This window comes from Cupressus sempervirens, chromosome 4, assembly GCF_028749045.1.
Source record: "Cupressus sempervirens isolate cs-2001-9-10 chromosome 4, ASM2874904v1, whole genome shotgun sequence".
Classification (NCBI taxonomy): Eukaryota; Viridiplantae; Streptophyta; class Pinopsida; order Cupressales; family Cupressaceae; genus Cupressus; species Cupressus sempervirens.
The window spans coordinates 350,134,580-350,148,473 of NC_143121.1; the positions used below are offsets into that span (position 1 = coordinate 350,134,580).

A 13,894-nucleotide genomic window follows, 5' to 3' on the forward strand; every position below is an offset into this window, starting at 1 on the left:
TCTCCAAACCCTATGGGTTATGCCAAAAACTATCACAGACTTGCTTACTACTTGGAATTACTCTCGGCTATCCCATCCTATGTTAAATAATCGATGACAAAAGATTCTCCCTACTATACTTTAGAACTTATTCAAAGAAATAAATAATAGATCCCTTAGGGAGGAGAGAAAATCTACTACTGAATTATTTCATATTATTAAGAGATTTATTAACAAGAATTTCAATCCTTCTTCCTACCCGAAGTGTGTTAATTACCCCTCCCTCTATGAAACTAGAATCAAACAAACTTTGTGCATTTACAAGAACCTCACCAATTTGAACTAGTTTAATATATGAAAAAGTCCAAGTAAACTCAATAGATCCCTCCATACCAAAATTCATGGAAATGCAATGTAGATCGTTGTTCTAAAGGTAACTTCAGAATCTCTGGAATAGGTGGTCTTGTTAACAATAGAAGATTAGAACGGATTCATGGTTTTTCTAAAGATATAGGAATCAATTCTAACAACTATGTTGAAGGTCTAGAGTGATGCAGTAGGATATCAAAGCTCCTCTAGATCTAAGGGTTGATAAATTTATTATGGAAGAGGACTCAAAACTAATAGTTGGTATCCTTTTGGGTAATGGTAAGAATCCTTAGAGGATTTTCAACCTTATGGAGGATTGCAACTAAAAAACAATTTTATTTAGGGAAGTCAAGATCATATGACATACTCTAAGAGAAGGGAATGGATTAGAGAATTTCATTGCTAACTCAAGCTTGGGATGCCAAGAAAGAAAAGTAATTATTGAAGTTAACTTCATGGATCAACTCAAGTCTATATTAATTAATGATGAAGTGGTAAATGTCCAAGGAAAGAAGAATTAACAAGGCTTCTTTAGGGTCTACATCAAGAATTATTATCATTATATTTTTCTTAGATAATAGTAAAGATTACTATAAAAAAGACAACACTAGAAAATTTCAGATTAATGATGGGAAAATTAAATTGTTAAAATATAGAAAAGTGATTAGAAATAGATCGAGGACAACCAAATTTAGAAGAACAACTAAGATAGTATGCTAGAAAAGTACAACTCACTGAACAATAGTAATAATGACATCATTAAAAAAAGCCCTTGTATAGATCTTAATTAAAAGATATGCAAAAGATTTAATAATAGTAAGGAAAAGGGGAAGTACAAAAAATTAAACAAAGTTGTCAATTTTTCATTACTCACCAATTGGTGCAAAGATCATAGTTCTAATCATAAAGGTTTTAATAAATATAATGACATCCTCTTATCAAGAAAAGAGTTATCAAAAAATTATTATAATTGTGACTTATTAATCCTTAAAAAACACAAACACCTAAACCATTCTCAAAGTTTCCTGGCTCTCCATTCTAAAGTGTGAAGATTATCATAGAGAAGACGTTGAAGAAGATAATAAAGCTATTTAGGAAGTGATGTAGGGATTGGGTAAAATGAAGAACATGTGAGAACTATTAAAGAAAGTTCAGCCAAAAGACAATAGGGAACTAAAGTAGAACTAGGAAATTTGGAATTATTTCTAAGACATTGAGCTCACCTCCTACATTGAAATTATGAGGGATTTGAGCACAGATCATTCATCTAGTTTTTCCATTTCTTGGCATAAAGGTATTATTTCTATTGGTAGTATTGATGTTGCAGTGATGCCAAAACTCATTGTGGAAGCTACTGGTTTGAAGTCTGAAGGTCATTGCATGGAAAGAAAAAGCAAGGGAAAGTACAACAAGCACAAGAAAATGTTCTTAATCGGCAAGGAGAAACTGGAAAGGGTGAATGCAAAAAATAGGTTTAATAGATTTTCTTTCCCTCCTCCTTTTGTGATTATATGCCTCTAGGTTATGAAATATTTTACTTGTGAAGGGAGATTTAAACCTTACCATTCCTACTACTTTCACCTATTGAATTTCCCATGACATGAGAAAAAGTCAACGTCTCATTCTTTTTTGTTTCCTCTTTAAAAGGTAGCATAAAAAATGGATGCAACCCACCTCTCCATCAAGTATTAATATTTTTTTTATATCACCATGTGTTTGACCATCATCCAGCCTTTAGCAGAGGTCTTATCCACATGAAAGGGAAATAGTCGATTGAGACCAAGCCATTTATTAAAATTGAACAATTAAATCCTACCCCTATTGGGAGCCCTATGAAAGAGAGTTATAACATTGGGATCCATAAAAAAATCCACTAAGGAACCTTTTTTGTCTTCTCCTGGTCTTTAAAATTCCCTTTGGGAATCCCTATTGCCCAAAACCCTATCTAAGAGGGAAAACTCCCCCAAAATAGCAAAGACACCATCTTGAAAAAGAGTAAGATGGATATAGACATTATATGTTGACAACCATGGTTCTAAGGAAGATGCAAGAAAAGATAGGAACACAATGGGGAAAGGTAGCCAAAAAGAGGCTACCTCTACCAAAAGGAGATTGTAAAGAAAGAGAAAGAAAGAAAATAGAATTAGTAGAAGCATGAAAAGGACATTCTTGAGGGTATGGGAGAATTTAAATTCCTTGAGGCTAAGTGTGAGGTAGAGGATGAAAATAAAAATAAGGAAATGTAGGATGTGAACTACATAGAGGAAGAGGAGGTCGGCTATGATGGAGAAGATGAGGATGTAGAAATGGTGAAACATGAGGCTATTATTGAAGTGAACTTGGGATGGGTAGCTGATAATAAAAATGATTTTAGTGACCCTGTTGAGGCTATGGAGGAAAAATAGGAGGATACTTGATAGACTAACGAAGAGTAGCAAAGGAACATGGAAAATAATTCATTCTTATAAAGGTTGAAGAGCTTGAAGACAACCTTCATGGTAGATTGTAAGACATTCAATCAGAATTGATTCCTTGGACAAACTATACAAAGAATCCATAACAAACATTGAGATAGGTGGCTTTGCTGAAACTACTTACCATATCCAGAGTGGTTCTAGGAATGGTCATGGGAAAGAGTAGGATATGCAATAATAAGTAGGTGGACCTATCTAGTAAGGACAAGGAAAAGAGACAAGATGCTAGAAACATCATGGATTGACAAGAGGAGCTCACTTGAGTGATCAAGGACTAGAATGATATTAAAAAACTTTAGTCTCAGTCTCTATTTTAGTTTTTGGTTCACCTCTTGCAAAGGTGTTAATATTTTTATTAGTATTAAGTTTAAAATCCTTTATGTTTTTGTGAACTATGCTAACTTAAGACCTCTAAGTTTCCAGTTGCTAAGAACTTGTGGACTATTAAGACTTTTAGTTACTATAGGTATGTTATTGGAAGACAATTAATTAATTCCTATATTTTGGGTAGATTTTTGTTGTTGCAAGCTATTCCTTTGGTTTTGCATTTGATGCAATCTTCAATCAATTTAATTTTTTCTCTTGTGATTGGTATCAGGAGTAGTGGTAGATCTTGGATACTTTTTATTATTTTGAAGAGTGACTTGTATACATTGGTTTCTCTTTCTAGCTAGTTGCTTGGCTATAATGGCCCCAAGATGTGCATTTTTATATTTTTAATCTTTTAGTTCAAGGTCCTCTCCCTACCTCCTTTATCAAAAATGTTTAGACTCATCATTTTAGGTTCCCTGGTTAGGCATTAGATTTGGTATTAGATCATTAGGTTTCTCTACTAGAGCTCCAAGGCCAATTATGCTTAGGAAAACAAGAGCAAGGAAAAGATTAAAAAAAATATAGACCTTATTTCCTAGTATTCTCTACTATACCTCCTATGCCATGAAGGTTAGTAAAGAGTAGTTCTCTCCACTAGTTCCTATCGAGGTAGTTTACTAAGAGGGTGTATAGATCAAATTTGAATCACATAGGCCTAACTCATAGAAAATGATAGAACACTAAGGATAGGTCTGTCCTAGAAGACTTATGTAATTTATCTTGTACACAAATAAACTCAAATATAGGATGTTTCTGTGGAATAAAAAGTATACAAATAAACTCCAAATTAAGAGGATCTAGCATGTGAGAAATATGACTCTTCATGTAAATTTAGAATCTAAATTACTATAGATTACCCTAATTTTTATGGCCTTCTTTTCCATATGTGAAAGTCCTTACTTATTTTTTCTTCAAAGATGGTCTTTTCCAGATGTGAATTCATATGAATATGTAACCCCAAATTTTCTAATATAACTAACCATTTCAAACATGGAAAATTGATTTCATTATGTAGTCACATGGACATAGCTGTTGGGGTCCTATTTACATGAATAGGAAGAATAACACCGCCATGTATAAGTTGTAGTGTTTATTCATATCCAATGACCGTAGAGAAATTTCTACCTCTTTGATAGACATAGATTGCTCAAATTTCAAACAAATCAACACATCAACACACCTTATTTCAAGTTATCAAGCTAATTTTTTGAGGCATACCTATGCTAATTTGAGAGAGACATGCAACACCAGAGGCCCCATGACACCATTGCACAAACTTCTCTCATGAATCTCCTCCAAATTATGTATAATTCAAACATGGAATGTAATGGTTTATAATTATATAGTGCATGTTTCCTTAACATTAGTTGCATCTTCCATACTCAATGAAAAGTGTTGAATAATACACATTATTCTTGTAACTCAATAAGAAACTTCCCAATACATTGTAGATGTCATTTATACATCAATGTGAAAATGGTATGAGATGAATGATATCACTTGCTAGTCACAAGAATATCCACAATTGTCCCTAAAACTAATTAATTTGATATTAAGGTATGTCAAAATTGTTGACAAAAATGACAACCCCAAAAATATATAAGAAGTAGCACACACTGCTATAAATTTATTATATTAAGCTTTGAGTGGCATGTAAATGATTTACCTTACTATCTTAGAAATTTCCCATTATTAGCTCACATTAAATACTCGTGGAACAAAATACTAACCAATACACTCTAGGAATTTGTTTTAGACCAAGATGCTCATTAATAAATAGAGTCAACCCTAGGAATCATGCACACCCATTAAATAATTCATATAACATGCTTCCATTTAATCTAAGAAAATTCAACCAAAATTATCTTCACTCTAATTATATCTATATAGTGGGAAGACTTTTGGAGTTGAAGGACTTCATATATATGAAATAAATACTACATATCACAATAATGTTACTATTTGTAAAATAATCAATAAATATTAAGATTTGTATCAATTGAATATAGATTGCTATTGAATCTCAAGCACCATAATATTAATTAAGTGACAAATTTTGAATTTAAAAATATATAGAAATGATCATATTGATTTGTATAACATCTAAAATATCTTATTGCATTCATGGTCCAAATACCTTTAAAAACTTTAAAACAATTTTATTCACACCAATTATTAGAAATTTCTTGGTTCATTCTTAAGATTTCCTAAATGTATAATGGTAGAAAAACAAAATCTAAAATGTGACATAAGTTTATATCTTTTGAGAGATATTAGATTTTCGGTCTTTTTCAATATGAAATAGTAATAATCCATTTGTTAATGAACATACCCGTTAATGCACGGAATTGCCATGTGAATTATATAATTGAACCATTTGTGCAAATTAAGGGAAAGAAACAAAAGTAATTGAAAACTCTTGCTTGAATGGTGTAGCATTCGAAAGCTAGAGTCTGTTCTCCTGGTATGAACATTCATTTCATACCACTCCATGCCGAGAGTGCAAATAATGGAGTTCCTTTCCACCCTGCAATAACAGCTTGTCCATCAGTGCCCAGAGTATAATATTCTCCAGCAGCATATTCCCTCAACAGCAGATTAGCCTGATACAGAGCCTGAAAGCTGAAGCTCCTTCCTTTGAACCCCGCTTGTGTGAAGAAAGTCCTCCATACATCAACTGTAACATGCCTAACTGTCCTCTCCTTCCCCTCATACACTATCATATTCCTTATCTGCTTCCCGTCAATCAATTTTTCGTGCTTTACCCTCATTACGTCATTTCTGTCCGGAAATATCACATCCAACATATCAAAAACCGCGCTGTATTTGTGAATCACTTCGCTCAATCTTTTCACAAAAGATGGAGAATTATGCTTAGCTTCGATTTCGACAGTCACCATGATCCGAGGCCTCAGCTTCTTGATAACACACAGAACATCGACGAGAAGCATTGGGTGGTATAACAAACTTCTGAGAACAATCGGAGCGTAAACTGCCAAGGCCTCGCCAGATCTCACGTTGAAAAAACCTTCCTTAATCTCCTCCATGCTTTCGATCTCCACAATCTTGTACGAAAATGGAATCTCCAAAGATCGGGCGAGCTCATGAAGCCTTTTCCCACATTTCCTAAGCTCCTCACCATTCATCCCAACTGCCGTGATCTTCAGCATCTGAAGACCACAGGCAGGAGAAGTAGCAGCTCTCTGTTCCAGAAACTCCATCAGGACCGTCCATTGTGATCCGGTTCGCACCGCAAGATCGATCACATGAATTGTCCTCGCATTCCCCACGGCATCTATGATTGCCTGAACTGACGTGAACTGCAGCACTCTCATATGCGGGAGAACCCTGATGTAGTAAGCAACGCTGCTGCAAAAATCATTATTGTTCTCAAAGCAGCCATCAATATTGTAAGCGAAATCCGAAACTGGTTTGACTGCGTTGATCAACGTGCCGAGGGTGTTGTGTTGGATTCTGTGGTGCAAGGCGTGGGAGACATAATGGCCGAGTCTCTGCGTTGGATTTCCCAGCGGAGAAGATAATTTCTTGCATTCTCTCACGAGGAAGACGGCACCGTCGTATTCCCGGTGGTCTATCATTCGTCCCGCCGCTAACACAAGCTGAACCAATTCATCATCACCGGATGTCCCAACTTCTTTGAAATTCATCTTTCCATGATCAGACGGATTCGGTACCATTTGATTACCGCAAAATTGTTCTCCGGCAGTAATGGAATAATCAACTGCAGCCTTCAGATTCGCTGCTTCATGAGTTAAAAATTGCAACTCCCCAATATTTATCATCTCTTCGTTCGTAGCGATGATCTGAGACAATGAATCCTCCATCGGCTCATTAGCAAAACCATCCATTTGTAATTGGTCTGCCACTTCAAATGTATCGTCTGTCTCCCACAGAAAGGGATTGAATGAACAATACAAATAAGACGCGGGTGGAGGAATCACGTCATTAGATGCACCCATTTTCCCTAAATGCAATGACTGGGTTTGAGTATTCATCAACGAATTTGAGGAAGAGGTTAAATGGACATAACGGAGGAGATCACGAAGACATGATACAGAAAAAACAATGTTTCTCTTGTTGCACTAAAACTGTTACAATACTAAGATAGATACAAAGGCGGTATAAACCGTATAAACTACTTTTGCGTAAGGGATTACGTCAGAGAAGCTCAATCAGTCTCGAGAGAGCAGATGTAACATTTTGGATTGTGTACACTTTGGGCAGTAGTCAATAATGTAATATTTACAGCTTTATAGCGGCCTCGGGAAATATCGTATAAAAAAGATTTGAGTTTCACATTGTGAAAATTATATAATCATAATTCTATTAATTCTATTATTTTTAGTTTTTGCCTTTTGGCATAGTACTATTGTAATCAATATTTCATAATTAGTGATTAATAGTACTCATTTCTGCCAATCAAATAAAATTAATTTTTAATTATAGAATGAAATTAATATTTTCAAATAAAATTAATTTTTAATTCTAAAATACAATTAATATTTTGTATAATGTTTGTGTTATTCACATTTAAATTTAAAAAAATATTATATCTATAACTTTACACATTAAAATAAAATTAAGATTAATATAATATTGTCATAAATAATCATAAATAAATTTAGTTTTTAATATAATTTATTTATCAATATAATTTTACAAAATCTATTATAAAAGATTATAACAATTAAAAAATAATATATATAATACTTTATTAAATATATAATTAATATATAATTAAATTTACATATAAAACTAAAATTAAAATTATTGAAGGCAAGTACTAAGCCACTACGTGGCACTTGTTTCAATTTAGATTGACTTATTTTGATATAGTTATAAGGAGAGTTGTAATTATTAGAAAAATAGACTAGTTGCAGTAGTTGTGGCTTGTTCTTCATGTTTGGTAATACTAATTACAAATATATAAGGACACAACATTTCATCAAAGATCTTATAATTATGCTAATACAAATGAAAACAAATTAGATGTGTCAAACGCCTAATTAGAACCTATTGATAGCTAACTAGATATGAGAGACATATCCACAACTAGTTATTGTTTCAAACTAGAACTCTGTGACACATACAATTGAATTGAAATTATGTTGTGAGAAAATTAAACATTTGTTGCCACAAATGCAACAATCAATCATGATTTATTCAATGTTGTTACAACATTAACTCGAACACCCTCACTTAAGGTGAGAACTAAAAAAACAACATTATGAAGGAATTATTCTTTGAAAATAGTCTATAGACTAGTAAAACTTCTTCAAGTTGCTCCCAAATGATGATAGAGTCATGCAGCTAACATCCAAGCTTTGAAACACCATTGGACACCATTTGCACATGAAATGCCTCATAACCCTCATAAAAGTATGATACCAAGCTTCTAGATTTTCATATCTTTCTGAACTATTGGACACCAATGCACACATGTATTTGTTATAACCTAAATGAGGTATAGTTTCTTTGATTTGTTAGCACCTTAAACTATTGAGCATCCATCTAGCCTCTACTACATCCATTCCTATTATCAAAGCATTGACTATTCAAAATAGAACAAGTTCTTCATTTTAAATGAAACCATCCTCACCATCAAGATCTGGTGGTTCTTCTCTAGGACTCATCTCCTTGATAGTTTTTTTCTCTAACACACACAATTTAACAAGAAGATGGCTATGATACCATAATAGAAAAATATAATAGTTGATAAAGAAGCTAAACTTGCAAATTGTTCTTAATGATTGGTAATACTAATTACAAATATATAGAGACATATCACTTCATCAAGCTCCTATAATTATGCTAATACAAATGCCAAAAAACTAATACAATTGACAACAAACTAGATGTGATTGACACTTAACTAGAACTCATTGACAGGTAACTTAATAGAGATACACATCTGCAACTACTTATTATTTCTAACCAAAACTATATAACACATACAATTGAATTGAACTTATCTTGTTAGCAACTTAAACATATGTTACCACATATGCAACAATCACTTATGATTTATTCATTGTTGTTACAATATTAACTCCAATAGTAGTATTATAAGATGTATTCTAATTACTTGAGTCTTTAATAAAGAAAATATCAACTAAAATGAGTTTATAATCTAGATAATAAAAATTTAATAAATAGGTCATACTTTTTCTATGAAAAGTAAAATTTTGATATTGCTATTGAGACTTAGCTATGTAGTTCTCAAGTCACACTTGTTCATCCATGATTGATTGATAAGAACTCATCTCTAGTGGAAAGGAATAGATTGATCATATGCACATAAGAAATGAAAATAATACTAATTTTTGTATTCATTCTATGATAAATAATTGTTAGCTGATACTTACAAAAACATGGGTTAATGATTTTGTCTCAAAACTTTGTAGTATGATCTTGATAGAAATATTAGAAAGTAAAGAAAATGATAATTAAGAGAGATAAATGGTGAGAAAATAATAATATGACTAAGTGATATGTTTGTACATTTGAATTATTACATTCTTTAAATCCTTTAATTCTATTTAAGATAAGATCTTTAAATATTTTCTGGTTAATGAGACTCTTGAAGTTGAGTTACTAAAAGCTACATAGAGAAAGGTGTTAGTTCCAAGCCCTTCCCTTCTACACTTAAAAGAAGTGGGAAATGGCTAAAATTTGAAATTTGGGTGATGGATATTAACGACCTTGTGGAGGATTTTGGAGATTTAGACAATGAAGAATCCTCCTTTCAGATAAGTTCTAGTGAAATTAGGTATCTCATCTTCTCAATAAAGAAATGAAAAACAAGAGGGATTATGATGCAAAGTGACCAATAATCCGATAAAGAGTTTGAACCAGAAGGGGGTGATTTTTCTAGTATTTCAAAAGAAGTGGACCATAAATATGAAGAGGTTGATAGTGACAATGGGGATATGAGGGGGCTTATTGATCTCATAATGAACCTTTAAGAGTATTATGATCTCCTTGATAATATGCATGTGCCTCCCCTATTAAAAATCTAAGGGAGAATCTATAGAATGAACCACACTAAGCATAACCCTCATGAAAACAAAAAGAGGAGTTGACATGTATGGAAGACTGAAGAAGGTAGAAGAAAGATTGGATTCCTTGAGTAGGAAGGAAATATAATTCAGTAATGATATAAAATTTATATGTGTATTAACAAATGGTGTTATGAGGAAGACCATCATGGGCCTTATTTTAGGTAAAATTAAAATGAGAAGGATTACCAAAAATGTTAGGGTACTAAGTAAAAACAAGAAGAAGATGGCATAGAGTGGAACTCAAACCATGAATAATTGATAGTTAACCAAAACCATCTCTTAAGAAATTAGTATTGACTACAAGTGATAAATAATTAGATTGGAGAATATCTTCAAGGCTAGTATCTTCTAATTTATTTTAACCTTATTCTTGGAGGCTAATCATTCATTTTAACATAAACATATTAATATTTTTATTGACAATAAATAAACTTTGAAACATATGATATATAAATATTAAAAGTTATCATATATATTATTAAAATAAAAATTGATTTTCTATTTATGATTTGGCATCTAGTTTTCTCCAAAACTATTCTATAGTCAAATTTCAAAAATCATTTAACTTCAAATTAATCATTGCAAGCTTTTAAGACTAATTGAATTTAAAATCCATAAGTGATAGGCCTAATCATTTAAATTTCTTTGAGACATATTTATAAACCAAGTTAGTTGCATCCCAATTATACAATCATAAGAAATAATACCCCTAGTTGAAGAATTAAGTTTTTGAAATCATAAAAGGTAATCTTTTATTATGTAAGATCAAAATTGTGGCATTATTTAAATAAAAATAAAAAATCGATAGTGAAGATATATTGTCACTATTTTAAAAGGGAATTCACTAATTGTATCTTTAATGAATTCCTATAACCATCAGATTATATAAGATAACATTTGAATTTGTGTAATAAAATATAAATGATCATAGGTCAAAGTGATTAAACGTAACATGGTATTTAGTCATTTTTAGTAATAAATTGTTGCTCCTAACTTTTTTGTACTTGATGATACAAAATTGATTGACTTATGTACATTAATTGATAATCGTGTGTAACAATCAATGATAGTTCATATGTATAACTTGATTAATAAGTAATATTTAATGTATACCTACCTAATGCATATCTTATAAAATAATTTGATGACATATTAACAATGATAAATTAATAACATGGAGATATTGATCATGTCATTTAGAAATTTGAATATGATGTGAGTTGAGTTTTAGTTTGCATTAGATCATGACATTTACATTTAATCTAAGTTTGACACGATAGAGTTATTATAGTGATATGAATCCTTAAGTTGATTAAAAAATTTATTATATATTCAAATAGTCACCATATGTATCTAGGATATTTTTACATTTTACTATCTAAAAGCATCACAATGTTTGATTAAAGTCACTAGGAGAAACTATTTGTCAAGAATTCATTTAGCAATGTATTTCCCAACAAGATAAATTATAAATGCTTCATTTTTTAATTGGGATTGAAAATTGGCAAGTGGAATTAATTAACATGCCCTTTTTATCAGCATGCATCTATTGTAATTCAATTTTTATTGCACTTATTTCACATTTTTAGGTAAACGAACCCTAATATCAGCTTCTCGAGCAAGGGTATGACCTGTTGAGGTTAGGAATCATTCCAAAAATATTTAGCACCCCTATTATTTGGTCAATATTGAAATTTGATTTGTATCATGAAATGGTATCATGGATAGAAGTTATCAATAGTTATAGTATGGTGACATATTGTCCATAATATTTGAAAATTAGATAAAATATTGGATAGTTGGATGTGGAAGAGGATAAAATCGTGTAATAGACTATTCTTTCAAGTTTCTTCATTTTTCTTTAGGTTTTTCTTTATCATTTTATTTTTCTTGAACTTGTAAGTCATTTTTTGTTTAAATCTATAAAGTGCTTTGTTTGGGTTCTTCTTCTTCTATAATAGTTATTTCAAACTTTGTGAATATACGAGTTGCAAATCACTTCTACCACATGGAAAATATAGTTGAGTTTTTGGTAAGCATAAGTGATTTGAATCATTTTGTCAATTTAGAGGACAATACCAAAAGTAGAAATAGTGCTATTGTAAACACATAATAAACAATGTCAAGAATTAAATTTATTCATAATATTAAATAAAATGTCATACAATTGTGGACATTCTCATAAGTGAGATGTATGCCTACAAATCAATCAAATTTGGACAAACTCATGGAGGAGTTGTGTATCTAAGCTCATAAAATTTGGGCTATCCTATGAATGAGATGTATGCCCATGAACTCTATAGGAGTTGAGAAATCTCGTGGTTGAGATGTCTTCTCATGAACTCCATATATAAAATCTAATACAAATTAGCAATCTCAACAAACAAAATTTATCTCCATCTCCTTCCTCCTCATAACTCTCAATAAATTCTCTTTATACATTTTCAAGGAAATCAAAAGGTCACCACATCTTATGACTTCATAAGAAGTTGAACAAACAATACAAAAAGAACAGTCATTACAGTTGACAATAAATAAAGATATCTCTTTGGTTTAATATCCTAATTTATTTCTGATCATTCCTTCACCCTTATGAGGCAATGGCTCCTATTGCCCTATCATATTCCAAATAAATAATAGTGTACCTATGGCATAGTAATATTTTGATGCACATAGGAAGCTATGAAGAGGTTTGACAAGGAAGCACTAGCTCTTCAAAATGAGATGGTTTCTCATCAATATAAAGTAGTGATTGTAGCAAATCTTGTCTTCGGTTACCTTTCTGTGCCAGGACCCCCCAACACCTTCGCTACCTCCTTTCTCTCCCTATGACACCTCCTACCCCTCTGAATTGGGGAGCTTATTTTCATTCCACCCATTGCAAGCAGGTCCTCTTTGACACCATCTATGTGAACCCTTTCAAGATGGTTTGCACCATTACTCTACTCAAAGATGACCAAGGTCATGCTATTAGGGTTGCCATCTACAATCTACCTTCCTCTGACTCCACCCCTACAACACTCAATGCAAAATGTCCCAATGGTTCCAAGGTCACCATCAAGGAACCCTATTTTAAGTGATCTAAAGATGGAGACCACATTGTCAGAGTTCAAAATGCTACGAATCTAGTGAGGGTCACAGAAGAAGATGTTTTGTAGTAGAAAGAGATGGGTGAGTTAGATTTGGAGGAGGAGCGCAGGAAGGACAATGAGTACTTCCAAAGACAAGACTAGAGTGGCACACTCACCTACTACACTTATTGTATTCATGTGCCAAATAATGGTGAGGTGGTGAGAAGGACATGGTTACTCACTTACTCCAATCGAGTAGAAATGCACCTCTAGATGGGAGAGTTTGAACGGGCTCTAGAGGACTCAAACCAAGGTCTCTAGATCAAACTAGAGCATTTCAAAACCTTGTTCCAAAAAAGGTGTTATAGATTAGCATTGAGAAAGTAGATATAGGTGCAACTTTGTGGAAATCTATAGTTGCCTATGCTCAGAGCTGCCAGGGAGACTATGACATTTTGTACTTCTTGCTTGAAATGCAACAACCTTGGTAAGTTGGGGATTTTTTTGGCAATGTGGAAATTAAGATGACCAGGGATGGCAGGGGTCA

At 32.4% G+C, this 13,894-nt stretch overlaps 1 protein-coding gene across 1 annotated transcript; it reads right to left on the minus strand.

Annotated features, from left to right (window-relative positions):
* Window positions 1-5,668: 5,668 nt before the first annotated feature.
* Window positions 5,669-7,174, minus strand: LOC149561479 (GRAS family protein RAM1-like). The gene has a single exon (XM_089827838.1). It carries the CDS (start codon window positions 7,172-7,174, stop codon window positions 5,669-5,671), a length of 1,506 nt encoding a protein of 501 aa, XP_089683964.1.
* Between the last annotated feature and the right edge of the window lie 6,720 nt (window positions 7,175-13,894).

Bases quoted from the DNA above. Each gene is read 5' to 3' on its own strand.
- LOC149561479 (XM_089827838.1), bottom strand. From the start codon at position 7,174: ATGGGTGCATCTAATGACGTGATTCCTCCACCCGCGTCTTATTTGTAT.